The sequence below is a fragment of the Anabas testudineus genome, chromosome 10 (assembly GCF_900324465.2).
Source record: "Anabas testudineus chromosome 10, fAnaTes1.2, whole genome shotgun sequence".
Lineage (NCBI taxonomy): Eukaryota > Metazoa > Chordata > Actinopteri > Anabantiformes > Anabantidae > Anabas > Anabas testudineus.
The window spans coordinates 21,546,164-21,562,693 of NC_046619.1; the positions used below are offsets into that span (position 1 = coordinate 21,546,164).

At 42.3% G+C, this 16,530-nt stretch overlaps 1 protein-coding gene across 1 annotated transcript in view; it reads left to right on the forward strand.

Moving 5' to 3' along the window:
- ppargc1b (peroxisome proliferator-activated receptor gamma, coactivator 1 beta) overlaps positions 1-15,945 on the forward strand; it is a 73,485-nt gene extending 57,540 nt beyond the window's left edge. The window contains exons 4-12 of the mRNA XM_026357741.1: positions 2,612-2,737; positions 4,411-5,425; positions 5,927-5,972; positions 7,728-7,792; positions 8,301-8,946; positions 9,557-9,614; positions 9,956-10,074; positions 10,519-10,646; positions 10,949-15,945. Coding sequence (XP_026213526.1) covers positions 2,612-2,737; positions 4,411-5,425; positions 5,927-5,972; positions 7,728-7,792; positions 8,301-8,946; positions 9,557-9,614; positions 9,956-10,074; positions 10,519-10,646; positions 10,949-11,040 — 2,295 coding nt within the window. The 3' untranslated portion in view covers positions 11,041-15,945. The remainder of the gene's footprint in view (positions 1-2,611; positions 2,738-4,410; positions 5,426-5,926; positions 5,973-7,727; positions 7,793-8,300; positions 8,947-9,556; positions 9,615-9,955; positions 10,075-10,518; positions 10,647-10,948) is intronic.
- The last annotated feature ends 585 nt before the right edge of the window (positions 15,946-16,530 follow it).

Below are 16,530 nucleotides of genomic sequence, written 5' to 3' on the forward strand. Positions count from 1 at the left end.
AAATGAAATAAACACAGTAACTGTTCTGCAGGTGGTTCATGAATTAGCCTATTTCCTAACATTAGGCGAGTGTACTCCATAATCCTTTATAACAATACAGCAGCTACAACTGTTTACTACACAAGTAGCATTTATTATTATGCATTATTATTATTAGCTATAACTTCTTCATTTCTGTTTTCATTCTACCCGTGTAGGAAAGAACAGTGATTCCTATAAGTTGAAGATTTATTCAGTGATTGTTTTTATCTAAAATGCAATGTCTCAAATTTGAAAATTCAGTGATGCTTCCAGTAGATCCAGAACCAGCTTGAGGACCCTCAACAGAAAGCAGAACATTTAATTTTATTGTATATAAAATCACATCAACCTGTGTCCTGGTTCTGTTTAACTGCATGATCAGTGGCAAAAATAGCAGCGTGACATTCACGTCCACTCACAGAGAAAAGCCTGGTTTAATAACATTATGCTGTTTACTCTACTGAAGCAGCCCTATGTGTGTGTGTGTGTGTGTGCGTTTCCATCAGTTGAGTGGTTTACTGTCACATGATTACTGTCATTAGTGTTCAGCCTTGAGTGTGGTGCTGCCCTCTACTGGTGGGAACTGGTATGGTAAATTGTGTGTGTGTGTGTGTGTGTGTGTGTGTGTGTGTGTGTGTGTGTGTGTGTGTGTGTGTGTGTGTGTTTATTTAAACATCTGATGTCACACTATAATTTAATGCTGAATCTATTTAATGCTTGTTCTCGTGCTGACTTGATGTAAATGTTAATCTAATGTATAAAGTGACAAAGTGGGCTAATGGTATTTGGTATTTTACTGAAGATTCCTTTAAAGGAAACCAGATGATGATGGATTTTGAATGCAGAGTAGAGCCGGACAACAGGAGAATAGAGTGTTTGAGGGGCCTGGTGCTGCTGGAGGGTTTTCAGTGTTTCACACAGACACAAACCTTCAGTCTCCTCTTCACTTCCGTCAATGGGACTCTCAGAGGAGCATCATCACATGCTCTGAGCCAAGTTGGCTCACCCACAAAGGGCCATGGTGGCCCCATTAGCGGTACGGGCAATCATCCCGTTCAGTCATTTGACCCAGATAGTATTCTGTGGTTACAGCCAGCTCTGTCATGGTAACGTTGTACTCATTAGAGTATTACAGCAGGTTTAACTGAGACCTCCACGCAGTGATCAGCAGCTGAATGAAAAACCACTAGCATCATAAACAATAATTCTAATAATAAGGGTAACATCTATTTGTGCTTCTGGTGATTTACAAAGACTCTTTTCACTATAATGTTTCACATTAGGACGTGTGCCAAAATGGAAGAACTGGGAAGTGCTTTGTGCTGTAGTTCATGTAAAGATGAGCTCGAGTTGAACCAGCTGCTCTGATGTACATTTGTAAATGTTCTGGCACCAGAAGTCCAGTGGACGACGACGTGTCCCAGTGAAGTGAATATTAAAGTATAGATCTGTACTCTAAGCTTCTTATTAACATTTTCTTTTGGAGGCACAGTTAATGTTTCTTTTCAATTCTGAATCCTAACTTGTAGAATTTATTTGATTTCTTTATCAAACATTACCATATTTTTTTATTTAATGTTCAAATTTGGCAGCAAAGATTCACCTGAGTTTGATTACAGGTACAGTCAGGTGATCAGAGAGTTGAGATGACGACCTCTAATATAGTTGCTGCAAGCGCCCCTCCTTCATTCGGGAACCCTGGAATATCTTTCTGCTCCGATCCTCATTCCTATCACATCTGTATTTTCCACATCATTTTCTCCTGGAGCGAACGCTGCACAGCTTAGTGGAGGATTTTCTACCTAAGCTGATTTATATCAGCTGATAGCCCTGTCATGAAGCTGGGCACTGGGATGAATGGATGAACAGACAGATGAAATAAAGCAATGAAATGAGGAGCTGTTGTGTTAATATCCATTTGAAGGGTAATACGCAGAGAATGAACCATAAGTGTGATCCGATGCAATGCGAGGGGAGAGATGAGTGATAACATTAAGAAGGATGTTCAGAAAAAATGACAACAGCTGATGCATAAATATAGAGGTTTAGATAAAGATCAGTGCAATAGATGGAGAGAAAAGAAAAGATGGAGGGACGATGGTACGAGGATTTGAGGAGGACGGATTTAGAAGGAAAGAAAAATAGAATTGGATAGAAGATCTGAATGGGAGACTTAATGGGAAAACAACTTTTAAGGTGGGATGTGAAGATGCCATGTAGCTGTCAGCTTTAATGATTATTCCCGTGTCCCGTGTTTATCGGAAGGTTGGTAACAGTCACAGAACGTTTCCTTATCACTATTGACCCGTATCATTTCTCATCTTCTCTCATGTTATTATAGTTTTTATTGTGGAGCTTCTCTTTCTCACACAGTTTATTATGGTGCTTGTGTTTCTGAAAAAATATGCATCAAGACAAATCTTAACATGTTAAAAAGTAAAAATAAAAACAAAATACTTTGTAGGAAGCTGTGGACGGTCCGGTTCTTTATTTACATCAGAAACTTCAGATTCTTCTCAGGATACTATATCAACACCAAACCACCTTAAACTACTTTTAACCTGCTGCTTTTCTTCTTCTTCTCCCGCAGCTCAAGAAGCTGCTGCTGACTCCTGTCAACGTGCCCACAGGCATCGACGCTCACAAAGATGGAGTCCTCAGCCATCGCTATAGCAACAGAAGCCTCCATCTACGGCCAGTGAGACCTCTGGTCAAGGTGAGGTGATGGCAGCGGTAACACTCTCCCTTCCATTCTTAATGCACTAAATCTCCAGCCTTCTTCAGCCTGTTGGTCTGAAGCAGCCTCGTCGCCTCAGACACGTCTTTAAACTTTTTAAATCTTAAAGTTGTTTTAGTCGAGATGTCAGATCAGAAAGTGCTTATGAATTAGAACTAATATACAGGTTGTTGTGGAACAATCAACTGTAATCAACCGTCTTCTGCTGTTGGAAGGTACCAAGAACTGTAACAGTTTAATTAGATTTGTGTAATGGGTTAAACAGATGAGGCATCGATGAAGTATTGGTTTGTCATCATGCAGCATTCACCAGAAATACAAGTACAAGACCCACTGAGGTCCACCAGTGGTCATCCAGCCAGTAGAACAGCTTTTCATTTTAAATTATCTCCTTTTTGAATAAAAATTCTTCAAGGCTTCAAGCTTGCACAGACCTTCAGCTGCTGCCTGTGATAGATGTGACACCAGGGAAGAGAGGACATTTACAATAGCTACTGCTGTATGACTTAGCAGTAATTGGATAGCTGCTAGCATTGTGCTTCAAGTGGTCATTGATTACAACACCAGTCATTTATCTTGAACAAGCAAAGCATGGTGAGCCTCTGCACAGCTCAAGAAAGAAGGGTACAAAATACCCACAGGATGCAGCGCAGGGATAAGCCAGCCTGTATTCATCACACACCCTCATCACCTCTCTGCTGCTGGCAGCATGCACATGCATGCGTGCGTATGAGCTTTAGTTTCACAGTAGTGTGGCTTTGCTGTGGCAGATGGCGGGAGCATTGACTGACAGGGCAAGAGGGCAACAGTGAATTGTAGCCTCTCCTTTTCTGCTCTTTCTGTATGAGTAAGACAGAAGCAGCCGTTTATTTGCAGCTGCACACTGAATCATCGCTAACAAGTCGGAAGTGATGTTTACTGCTGTGGGCTCATCGTTTCTGTATGCAGCACAGGAAATTGAAGATACACCTGCAAGTTCATCTGTCATGTTCCCATGAACACGTATGGACGGTGTGGGAAGATATGTGAAGTGCAGCTGCTGTGGTGGAACATGAAAACTGTTTAAACTAAAACATCAGTAGTAAATGTCAGTTCTCAGAGGCGAAGACAGAGGGCGTCCTCCTGAGGTTACCATTTCATTTTGATGTCCACTGACAAGCCAAGATACGTGTGATGCATTTGGATGGGTGAAAAGGCATTGTTGAATGTGTGCAAAGTAATAATTATGTATGTAAATTTGTTTACTGATGGAGGGAGACGTCTTTATTACAAGATAAGTAATACTGACTTAGAGTCTGTTCTTTTAATTAAAAAAATAAAACTATATGTAATTATAAAAATGGTAAATTCAGAAGATACCTGAATTTTCTTTTTCTGAATATTTCAAAAATCCTTTTGAAGCCTAAACAATGAGGATTTCGCTTAAACGTCCCTAAAAATCCTCACGTGTGGTTTTTAACTGTGACCTAACTCTAATCACCATAGAGGAACTTACAATGTGACGATGATCTTAAACTGTTGGTAATTTGCTATTACAGGTTTGCAGGTTAGTATTTCATCTACTGTGATTGAGATTAGCTGCATCGTTAAATAGTGACTGTAGGGAGGAAAACGTTTGTATTTATGTTTGCATGTTTCTCCGTCCTCCTCAGATCGACCTCCCTCAGGAGCGGAAGCCTCGTGCAGTGCGTCCTGCAGGCCGCCTGTGCACCGAGCTCCACCGCCACCTCACCACTGCCCCTGACACGGAGGAGGACGAAGAAGAAGAGGATGAGGACAGCGAATCAGAGGAGGATGAAGAAGAGGAAGAGGAGGAGTCTTCCAGCAGCGAGGTGGAGGGCGCAGCAGTTGTTTCTGCTGCCCCTGCTGAGCCAACTAAGCCTCAGTTCAGCTCAGAGAAGGAACTGCACTCAGTTGTGGAGCTGATCACATACATGCACACCTACTGCCTGCCCACGCGCAAGCAGCAGGGCTGGGAGCGTAAGGACCGTGACCTCCAGAGGCCTCGGGCCAGACCCGAGGTCTCCCGCCCGGCCAGCACAAACTCTCACAGCAGAGTTGTCTTGGTGGCCACTCCTGGGACTAGCCGGAGTCTGACTGGGACAGGCAGCAGTGCCCCCAGGAGGCTCCCATTTGCAAAGCAAAGGGAGATGAAGGCCGACTCCCTTCTCCGTGAGCTCCTGCTGCAGAGCAGCTCCTTCGATGTGAGCAAGCCTTACAGACTGCATAGCCCGCCCTACTCCAGCTCACACATGCCCAACCTAGGAGTACCTGTTCCTCCTGGTTCTGCTAAATCGGCCCCAGCCCAGCCCCCCAGCTCCACAAACCCTAAACCAGAGCTTAGTAAAGACTCTCTCTCCCCTCAAAGGAGATCCTACTCCTCAGAGGTGCCTCAAAGCCCAGAGGAGACCGCAGAGGACAGTAGCTCCTTCTCAGTTCGCCGCTCCCGGCGTCTGGCCTCCTTCCCAAGCCGCTTCGCCAAGAGGCTGCGGCCAGGACGGGCGAGGGACAGGGAGGGAAAGGAGAAGGGGGATGGACGAGCCGGGGTCAAACTCCTGCCAACGCAAGCAGCAGGCGGAACCACGACGGGGACGCAGCCAGAGCAGCTAACACCGGGTGACAGCAGTACCGGGACAACAGAGCCGACCAAACCGTGCTGCCACAATGGTGAGAGACGGAAACACAAAGGTTCTTAGACACACTACTGACTTTCATTGTCTCCCTTTTTTATTTCAGGATGATTTTAACTGTAATCGACATGTCGGTTACAGTACGTAACAATCTTTCACAAACCAAGGTATCTCCTCAGATTGTAGTTTAGGTCACTGCTTTGCTGTTTTTGTCTCGTCGTCATCTCCACTACACGACTCACATTAGGACAAATGTGACAGTGAATAATGTAGGATCTACTGAATGACAAGAGGTGAGAGCATTGAAGGTCAAGTCACACATACAACAGTTGTCATATCTCACCATTAGATTTAAACAAGATTCAGATGTGGAATTGAAAAGTGACTGTGAGGTGAGAAAATACCAGAGCTGAGACATCTTCAGCTGCAGTTTGTGTGTAGCCCAGCATAAAAACTAATTCAACATTAAACTTGACATCTGTGGAACATGCAGGGTGCAAATCTAATGCATAGTTCTGGCTTTTTGTTCTGATTGCAGAAAAGCGAGCCTGCCTCTGTCTACCTCTCAACTCCAAGTCCACAGGGTGAGTAGCTCCATATGAACTACCTGCTGTGTCTCATCATACAGTAGAAGCTTGGTTCAAGTGTTCCATACATAGCCTATAGTACAGAAGTACGTAACCGTGAGCGCTGCAGGAGCATCCTTCTATGGATGTCTTTTCTTGGCCCATCATGCACTTTTAGTTTTCTCAAAAGAACTGTACTCGCACTAGTTTCTCTGCAGCTGTGTTGTAACCATAAAAAACTAACTGTGTAGGTTTGTTCAAGGAATTACCTGAGACGAAGTGCAGTAGTTTACACTGCAAGCTTACACTTAGTTCAAGAAATGCAGCTTAACATTCAGAGATTCATATTAAATATGAGCAAATAATCCAAAGTAAATCATTGTTAGCATGTTATTGTTTAAAGTGCATCAAAATCAGAGCCGCTGCTGTTGGAGGTGGTACAATAGACTCTGCAGCCAGAAGTAGATACCTCCTGGGAACTCTGCAACGGCCAACATTTGTCTTTAGGGTTCAGAATTGTTGGACCCGGGCCTTCATCTGAACTACATTTTAAAACTCAGTGTTGAATTATGATACCTTCCCACACATGGAGACAGGTCCAAAAATCAGAAAGTCTCTGCTTGTTGTAAATTTAATTTTTTCTAATGTAAACTTTCAGTATTTTACACCAAACTAATATTACAACAACACTTACAGATATACACTTAGTGTGTATCTTAAATATTATTTGCATTCAGTGAAAGCTACTTTTGCATATTGATGAGGAAGGTAGGCATTCAACATGACGGCTATTATTTATTTATGAGTACTGAGCCCAGAGATGGATTCCATTACGGAGCAGAGCATTGGTCCACTTTACTAATCTAATGCTTGTAAACATGCAAAATACAAACATCATTTCTTTTGCTGTAACCTTGAACATTCAGTGCTAATGGTTTGGTTCTGTTTGGGGTTTGTGCCACGATCTCACTTATACTGTATAATCTAGTGCCTCAGGTTTAAATATTGTACTAATGTACATAATTACATTCATCATCCAAGTTTGACAGCAGCATCAGGACCAGGCTGGATTTGAACTTTTAGAAAAGTCATAAGGGAGTAAGCAGGCGTGTCACGTTCATTCTCACAAGACTACTTGAAGTAAGGAGGGTCAAATTCAGTGATTTTCATTTCAAGATCTCCAGAGAATCGGGACCTTGGCAGGCTCCCTTTGATTTTAATCTATGCCGGACAGGCTGCCCTCACTGCTCCTACTTTTCCAAATTAACCTCCCCACCCGTCCAGCCTGCTCAGTGGTTCTACTGTACAAACCCCTGGCGTCTCTCCATCTCCTAAATGAATCCGTCTTCTGATGCGCTCACAATAAGATTTTTTATTTTTTTACATTTTATTCTCCTGTTCACTGTGAAAGGTAAGCAATAGCCCGCCTGCAGCCAATCCACTCAGCACTGCTCCTGCCTTTTGTGGCAACTGGAGAAACAGAAACAGACAGCCAGAAATAGAAAGCAGAAGAAGAATAGGGGAGAAGACAGAGGAATACATATGGTTGTTGTGATAAGAGATGAGGAGCGCAGAGAAATGCCAGTAGCATTTACAGAGAAACATAATTCAAATTCAGCCGGCATCAGCGCAAAGCGTGCACTTTTTATTTTAGGAGGAAAATAAAGCTTTTACACAGAGCCTTTTAAGGATGTTATTGCATTTCTGTTGACGTGAATGTGACACAGCAATCTTTAATTTCTCCCTGCTTGTCTGTCGTTTCTCCACCAACAGAGAGTCCCAGTACAGCACCAAGCCTTTTGAGCAGACGCTCAGTGTCGACCTGTGTGGAACAGCAGGTAAACACATCGTGCTTACTCATTTGTTTTTTAGATGCACATGTACATGTACATGCACATGCACTCAAGAAACCTGGAAATCTGAGTATACAAAATCCAAATGTCTTAATTAAAGAAATAAACAGTGAAAAGTGACTAATTTAGAACCCGGTTAAAAAACGAGTTTGCGTCTCTCCACGTAATAATCTCTATTTTCATCCTGATGCACTTCTCAGCTGAGAGTAGCAGATTGTTGTGTCTGCAGCCTTTGTTATGCACATGTGCACATGTAAACTCACTGATATCAGCAGGTTACAAATTTTGGCATTAGAAGTATTTGGAATATACACTTGTAGACAGTTGTGCAGTATTAACATAAGAATAGTAGTGATTTGCTATATACATTAAACTGGATGTAGCAGCTGGTTAGCTTAGCTTAGCAAAAACACTGAGAACAAGGGAAACGTTAGCTTGGTTGTGTAATAAACATGTTATTGCGTTTGAACCAATCTGTGCTGTTTCTTGTCAGGTCTTACCCCTCCCACTACCCCACCTCACAAACCTGTTGAAGATGAGCTCTTTAAGCCAGCAGAGGGAGGAAAGGGTGGTGCAGGAGCAAGTGGTGGCAGTAGCGGTGATGGAGGAGGTGTAAACGAGTCTGTTCATCCATCTTCAAACACCAACACCGCCACTAAGGGCTCATCCTGGCTGAGCCGCGGGCACCACCAGCGGAAGCTTCCAGAGCAGACAGAGTTGTATGCCCAACTGCGGCGTATGGGCCAGGCTGGTGACACCGACACCCATCGCAAATTTGGTGACCATGACTACTGCGCTCTGAGCCTTGGGGAGAGCCGCAAGCGCAGTGCTGCCATGCTTGGCGCCATATTGCAGGGGCAAGGAGCGAGTGATGGAGTTTGCACCGTTTCCCCCAAAGCAGCTAATGATCAGGAATCTGATGGGCAGGAGAATGAGGAGACGATGGTGATGTCAGAAGCTGCAGAACCACAGGAGGAGCAGGCAACCATGGTGACATCACCACAACCATCTGACTGCCAGTCGGCAGCAGCTACGCCACCAGCCTCAGAGGAAGAGGCAGAATGCTTGTTGGCATCTCGCTCGCCCTCGCCCGTCCTTCACCTGTGTCCCGACTCCCCCGCCAGCAAGACAGACTCCAGGTAAGACACACAGACACAGAGTGAGGGAGGAGGGAAAAGGGAGGCGTGAACATGTGGGACTTCATTAAGACCAAAAGCTTCAACTTGTATCGTAGCAATATGTGAAAACAAATCTGCTGCTTGCTTTTAAGTTTTAGGTTTGATTTGCAGTTTGAGTTTTTCAGTCATGTGTTAATGTAGGGTCATTAACTGGACTGTGGAGGAAATGTTTTCAGTCACCTCTGATATGATCTGTATGGTGTAAACGGAAAAGCTCCACGAATGATTCTTTAAAAACTCAGAATAAGTTCAGGACTCATTCGTTTACATCGAAGGACGTCAAAGTGTCACTGAATTCTAAAGTGGTGCAGTTTGACTTTCACAGAATAAAGTTACTGGTCATTATTTCTGTTTCTGGAAGACGATGACAGGAAAAGGGTGGGGGTAAGAGAAATGGACGGTTAAGAACAGAGAGGTCCTGTGATGCAGTCAGTGAAATTCTTTTTGCCGCAGTTCACCCATTTCTTCATGTCTGACATTTCAGTTTCACCTTGTGTCCATCCTTATCTTACCTGCTATTTGCTCTCTCTCTCCCTCCCTCTCTCCCCTTTTCTTCCTTGTCCTCCTTTAGTGAGAACTCGGAGATCTGTCCTGACGACAAGCAAAGGAACAAAGCCAAGTCTGAGGAGGTACAGAGAACATTCACGCTGTACAGTCTCCTTTATACTACACAATACTACTGAATTAAAGAAACTTTTTCCCTAAGCTCAGCAGTGGCCCGAGCTAACTTACTCTTTCATAGCACAAAGTTAAAACCACAACACATTTAGGGGTGATTTTTGGACACGAGTTTAGACTTGCACACTTACACAAACTGCATAACAGAAGGATAAACTGCATTAAAATGAACACGGGGGCATCTGAAGTGCTAAGCCTCAGGAGCCTTATTGCTTCTGCTTCACTTACCACTTCTCTCTGCACTCTGTACTGTCCTTTGTCCTGACTGTTGCCATGGTTTCCCTGTTGCCAGGACAACTGCCAGGTGTTTTACATCCACAACCTGCCAAGCACCGTGACTCAGAACATGCTGAGGAAACGCTTCCAGGTTTTCGGCAATGCAGAGGACTGCAAAGTCATCATCTGCAACGAGTAAGTGTCCCCATGTTGGAATTTTATATAGCACGGCAAAGCTGTTTGGGGGGGGGCTATCGGCTATAGCATGTGTGTGACTGCAAGTTACACAGTTTAATAAACAGCCTTCATAATCACATGGAAATATTGTCAGTTAATGCTGCACTGTCCCTAGTTATTGTCCGTAGTCGTCATAAATGGCAATCTCAATTCTACTAAAGTAATTGGGCCACGTGGGAAGCCATCATCAAGATGTAATGAGCACAACAAAACAACGACAAAGCAAGAATTGAGGATTTGTTGTTGACTTAGTGCATATCTTAAAAACTTGGGCTGTAAAAGTGTTGATCAGGACTGAAAATCACAAACCACAGACAGAGGTGTAGACGTGGTACAGTGGTGAGATCAGTTAGAAAGTGTCATTACTGTAATGTGTCCGTGTCTCTACCTGTCTGCTTTTAGGGAGCGCTGTGGGGTAATAAAGATTCGTCAGGCGGGAGTTCAGAGACACCGGAGAGAACGGGAAGCAATTTTCCAGAACGAACCCGCGGGCCTAAGGAGACTGACAAGAAAACGCTACATAGATCTCGGTAATGATGCTCAGACACATAGTAAAGGGCTAAATAGGCTAAAATGATCTAATCTAATAAAGGTTTTCTCCACAAAATTGAATTTGTTAGAAAATACGCATTGCTAGATGCTTAGCAAGTTTGAGACCATCAGATACAGTTGGATAGTTAAACTGTAGGCCTGTGTAAAAACACCACGCATGTTCACTTGGCCAAGTTGAAGCACTCTGTCTAAAACTGTTACCATGATCTTAAGTAAATGAAGCTCATTACAGAATTTGGACCATGACCTCGTTTTTCCTCGTGCTTCCTTGTTTTTTTAGATGAGGCGGGTCCAGGACCTGTCAAGAGCAAGTACGATGCACTGGACTTTGACGCTTTGCTGAAGGAGGCCCAGAAGTCCCTGCACCGCTGATGGCACAGTACTCCTGACTGGCCAGCCTTAGTAAACTGCAGCAGCACCCCTCCGACTACACGGCTCTGCCCTCAGAGAGGCCTCTCAGTACCTCCATGCAAGGAAACCTTGCAAAATGTTTACATTTTTACCATTGGAATAAAGTAACGATAAGGACCGTGATGTTTTTTAAGTTCCTTTCACCGGAGGATACTGCTTAAAAACGAGGAAGCCACCGGGCGTCCGAAGGAGTCGAGAGACAATGGAGGAATCAGGACTTTTTCAGCAATTGCAAAGGATACTGATACAGTTCTCTGCTGAACAACAATAAGAACAAAGCTGCTTCCTGTCTGTGTTGGTAACATCGTCACCCTGCCTCGGAAGAGTGGGCGTGAGAGACCTCTGTAGCGAATTCTTGCTATCCCTGCGTTGCGTTGGTCATCGTGGTGTGTGTTTCTGCGTGTTCTTTGTTCGGTTTATTTTATAAAAACTGTTAAAAAAGCCTCTCTGTTTTCGATCACAGGTGGTGAATCTGTCCGCCATGAAGTTGAAGCGTGGTTGCATAACCAGAAAAAATAAATAACCCCTGCTTTGTTTTAGCGAAAAATTGTGGATGTTCTAAGTTTTAAGATCTATTGTGTGTGTGCTATGGACAAATAATATAACAAAAAACATTTAACGTAATCATTTGATGATAAAGTTTACAAATCTAAAATGAAGAAGAAAAAAATCATTTTTTCTTTTTGTAATTGTAGTGCTTCCTTGATTTGATCTATGCACTGTAAAGGAGGTAAATGTCTCCGTTGTCCTCTACTTTTTCCCCTTTGACTCAAATCTCTTACTCTGCCATGCTGACTATTTTGGCATCTGCTACTGGCTGCTGTAGGCTGTTTGGTAGGCACATTGCTCGTTAAGACACCAACTTGGATTTGGGAAAAACATTATCTTAAAATAGTTTCCAGCCAAATTAAACTAAAGCATTTACTAGACAAGCACTTAGAAGCACTTATCGTGAATGTTGCACATGTTGTGAATTGGCCTCAGAAATAAGCTAAAATAACCTGTTGAGTTCAGCTTTATTTGGATGATCTAATCTACTGGGGTCAAAGAGAACTTTAAAACTGATAAAGTCAGGGTTACTCTTATAGGAGGGCGGAAACGAACCCAAACTAATGACTGGACACCAGCGTATCGAGAGTTTGATCCACGGTTTAAATATCACTTTAAAAAATAACTGTGCTTCATCAAGTCCAGGTAATTTTTTTTCCACTTCTAGATGGGTCTTGATGCATCATTGATGGAGTCCCACTGAACACCCCCCAAATGTCACAGCCAATGCAACAGTTACTGTTTACATTTGGATTGCTGCAAGCAGGACTAAAATGGGGAAATAAAGATGGCAGCCATTGATGCTTTCCTACCATACTCTGTAAATCCATGTCATCCGCCCTTGATCCAGGTTATTCCAGTCGTATCTTCATTCACATAAAGCTCAACAGTAATTACAGTATAGGGCAAAGACCTGTAAAAGGAATTGAACTGTTTGAACTGTCCAGGAGTCTTTTTCCTGTTGACATCGGTGCTTGACACTTGGTTAACTTGTCAGGTTTCAGAAGCAGATTTGCTCCCATATTCCACCCACAGGCAAATCCGTTGGTTCAAAAGGAATGTATTCAAGTTTCTGAATGTAATCGTCGCGGTTTCCCCATTTCTGCTTGCCCAAAGATTGTGGAGCTTTTTGGTGCTTTAAGGTGCACTTCAGCCAGTAGCAACATGCCAGAAAAAGGGAGAGAGCCTCCAAGCCTGCCAGCCCGGTGGTGCCAAACTGCCACCTCCAACCCAGCCAGGGAACCAGCAGTGGATGGGATTTAAAGAAACAAAAAGAGCAATCGGCTGAGAATCTGATTTCTCCTCCGGGAGGTACTGTATGAGCTGAGCATCTCTACCTCACATCCATCCATCCATGCTCCCCCTGTCCTTTTATTTCCTCGTTGAATTGGATGCTCTCCCCCTCCTCCTCTTTTGTGTCTCACTCCTTGTCTTGTTTTTTTTCCAGATATGTTCTCTAGTTGGGGGTTTCTCCAACCGTTGGGCAGTTATGGGTAGTTGAAGGGTTCTTGTTCGATTGATTTTTATGTTATAACTCCTACCACTAACGTTCTTGTGAGGGGAATAATCTTCAATAATCTATCCTTCGCTTGTCTGACGGTTTTTAGCGTGTCCGTTTCTTGGAGTATTGACCGTACGTCCTTGTGAAACTGAGTGTCTCGTCTTTGTCTCGTGTTTGAGTCAGACAGTACAGATGCTTGCGGGTTGTTGAGGAGGGGTCAGGAGGGGTTGAATGGTGGCTAGGTGGTTGGTTGGTGGCAATGATTCCCGATCCTTTGTCCTTGCCATCATGTTCTCATTTAATTCCTCCTGATTTTCTGGTTCCTCCTCTTCCTGCCCAGGAATTTCGATAAACGCAGCCTGGCTCTCTCTTTCGCTTCTGTCTCTGCGGGTTAAAGGCCTTGTTTCCGGGTCTTCCCCCCAAAACGTGGTGAACTCCTCTCCTTTTATAAACAGATAATCCCTTGTTCCGAATCCTCCTCCTCGTCGTTTCTCTAGCTAATCGACTCCTTGGTAACACACACAAAAAATTGAATGTTTACATCACTCGATTCTCCTTTGACTTTATTAGGAACGCACACTAAGTACAAAGGCGCCTTATTCAGTGTTTAAAAAAATGACAGCAAGTGAAGTGGCCTAGAAGGGTGGGGCCCTTCTCCAGGCTCACTGACATCCAAAACTAACAATTTAGTGCTATACATACTGATTGAGAAACAAGGTGTAAAATGCTAAAAAAGGGAAAAACATAATTTTAAACAAAAAAAAAAAAACCTAATCACAAACAACTGAATGAGTATTTGTGCTTAGTATGTATACTACTAAAAGTGAGAGAATGTGCTGGTTTACATATTAAAAAAAGATAATATATGAATATGTAATGTGTATATAGCACTATGCCTCATTGTAAACATAAGATGTATTGTGTGTTTTCTTTTTTTTTTATTATATTTTTAATCGGTGGCAGGTCACAGTTGATCGCTAATCAGACGGGACGTGGGCAGGTCAAGTCGGTTTTGTTCCAATGTGTTAATGTTTGTTCAGTACAGGGAGGATATTAAGGGAAAAACGTGTTGGAATGACTTCACACAAAGTCCAGTACTTTTTAAAAGAAAGACGAGACAAAAAAGATCCAAGTATCCCTTTAGACTATCACACTAGAAGGTTTTCTTTCTTTGCTGTTTCTGAATATTTTTTGATGACTTTTGTTTTTTCCTGTTTTCTTAAAAAGCAATTTGAGATGCAATATAATACTCTTATCTTTAAGACAGCCTTTCTGGAAAAAAACTGAGGTAATAATGTACAGTGTATGGTGGGTTGTTGAACTACAACAATCTTTGAGCTGTGGATTCAATAGGCTACTGTACTGTGTGTAGACTGCTGTTAAACAAAAAAAAAAAAAAATCAGAACTACAGGAAGATTGTGGTCAGTCGCATCGTAAACACATAACACGTATAACAGAGATCGTACTACTATACTCTTGCACAAATAATGTCCCAAGTAGTGAAAAACCTTCACAATATTTTCTCGTCAATCAAATGAAGCAGTTGTAACTGTGTTATTACCACAATTTGATGGTGCACAGGTTTGTTAAGTCGGAGTTGCACCGGACACTTACTTTTATTACAGCATCAGATAATAACTATACGTGTATGACTCTGGGTGTGGAAAGGAAGGAGGGAAGGAGGAAAAGAGTCGTTGCTGGTTTGACCCCGTTCAGACTAACTGACACACAACAGGTCGACACTGTAGAAATCCCATTTTAACAACTGCACGTTTACAGTACCGTCTCAAAAAGGAAGCGTTTGGATTCAATTGCAGTCCATAATATAATAAAATCATTTACAGAATAGTGCGATGGTCCAAATAGCATGGAGGCAACAGCATTTAGTACTACAGGTGGAATGATGCAGAACAAAGCAGGAAGACAACCTGCTTCACCAGTCTGTTCACCCCCCAGTTAAAAAAAAGCAGATGATGTTTCTTTACCACCAGAGACGAGTTTAATCTAAAGTAAAGTGCAGAGGGTCAAAGGTGACGGTGTTTCCAAGTTTGTTTTTTGATGACCAAACTGTTCCTTTAAAATGCTTCTAGTTAAAGTGTAACGGCTCACTAACCTCTTTAAAGCTGGTTTAAGTTATTTCTTTGTAGAGGAGTTTCAAAGTGAACATCTAAAACCCAAACTGCACTCTTCTATGTATTTGAGGAAATCTCAAGACAGCTGCACGTGGTGGGATTTCTACAGTGGCTGCTGTTGTGCCTCCGTTGTTTAAGAGGTGAATGGCATCAAAACGACCACATTGTTCATCATGGCAAGCCTTAAAAATCAATCGGGGATGAAACGAAGCTACCACGAGCTTTTACTATTACAGTTTCAACTCCTTTCCAATCCAGTGTGGTTTATTATGAAATAATTACTGACGTAATTAATACTTTTTCAATAGCCATATTATAAAAAGCTATATACATATATATATGAATATATATATTTGTGTGTTTGTGTAGATATCTAGATGATTATATACTTTCTTATAGAAAACTTTGATGTTGACCATTCTCCTCAGTGTTTTGAGAACACGTTGACACATTTCAACATAAGAATAACCGCTGTCCGCTTGGTCTAGGTTCTAGGTCGATGGGCAACGAATCCAAAAACAAAAACAAACAAAAAAAAAAAAACTACTTCCAAAGGGAATGACCCTCGTCAGAATGCAATACCGTTCTTTCCACTCTTCATTTGAGAAAAATGGAAAATGGCAAGAAAACCATAAAACTTGAGGCAAGTTGACCAAAAAAAAAAAAAAAAAAAAAAAAAAAAAGGAAACTTCAACATAACGATTGTGGCTCGTTGAAAAGCAGCCGGTGAAAATGTGACGTTTTTTGGCAGCCGTGTCAGATTCAGTTTTATAGACGTCAGGTTTCCATGACCCACTAAAACACTTATGTCTTTAGCCACTGTTTCTTTGGTTCATAAAATCACGTATCTGTCAGATCACCATCAAATTATCCCCCACCAGGACAGACCGGCACCGAGTCTGGCCTCAGATTCCACTCTTGTGTATGATCTGTAAATGGTTGTCACGTTTCAACATCAACAGTTGTACAATACACAGAATCTAATGGGTAACCTGTCAAACTTGATGGTAACAGTGATGTCAAATAGGCAATAGTAGGGACTGCAAACTGTCAAATCTGCTAAATGTGAGTGGGTGTTTTTATTCTTGTTTTTTTCCTGGTGGAAGAGAATATTTTGACATAAGGGCATACGTTGTTTTTGTTGTTTTTAATTACTATTGATTTGTCTATTTACATCTAATGACTATCAAATTCACAAATGATTTTTTTCCTTTTTTAACTTAGTTTTTGGTAAAAAACACAAAAATACTGCTAGTGAGATTTTATAT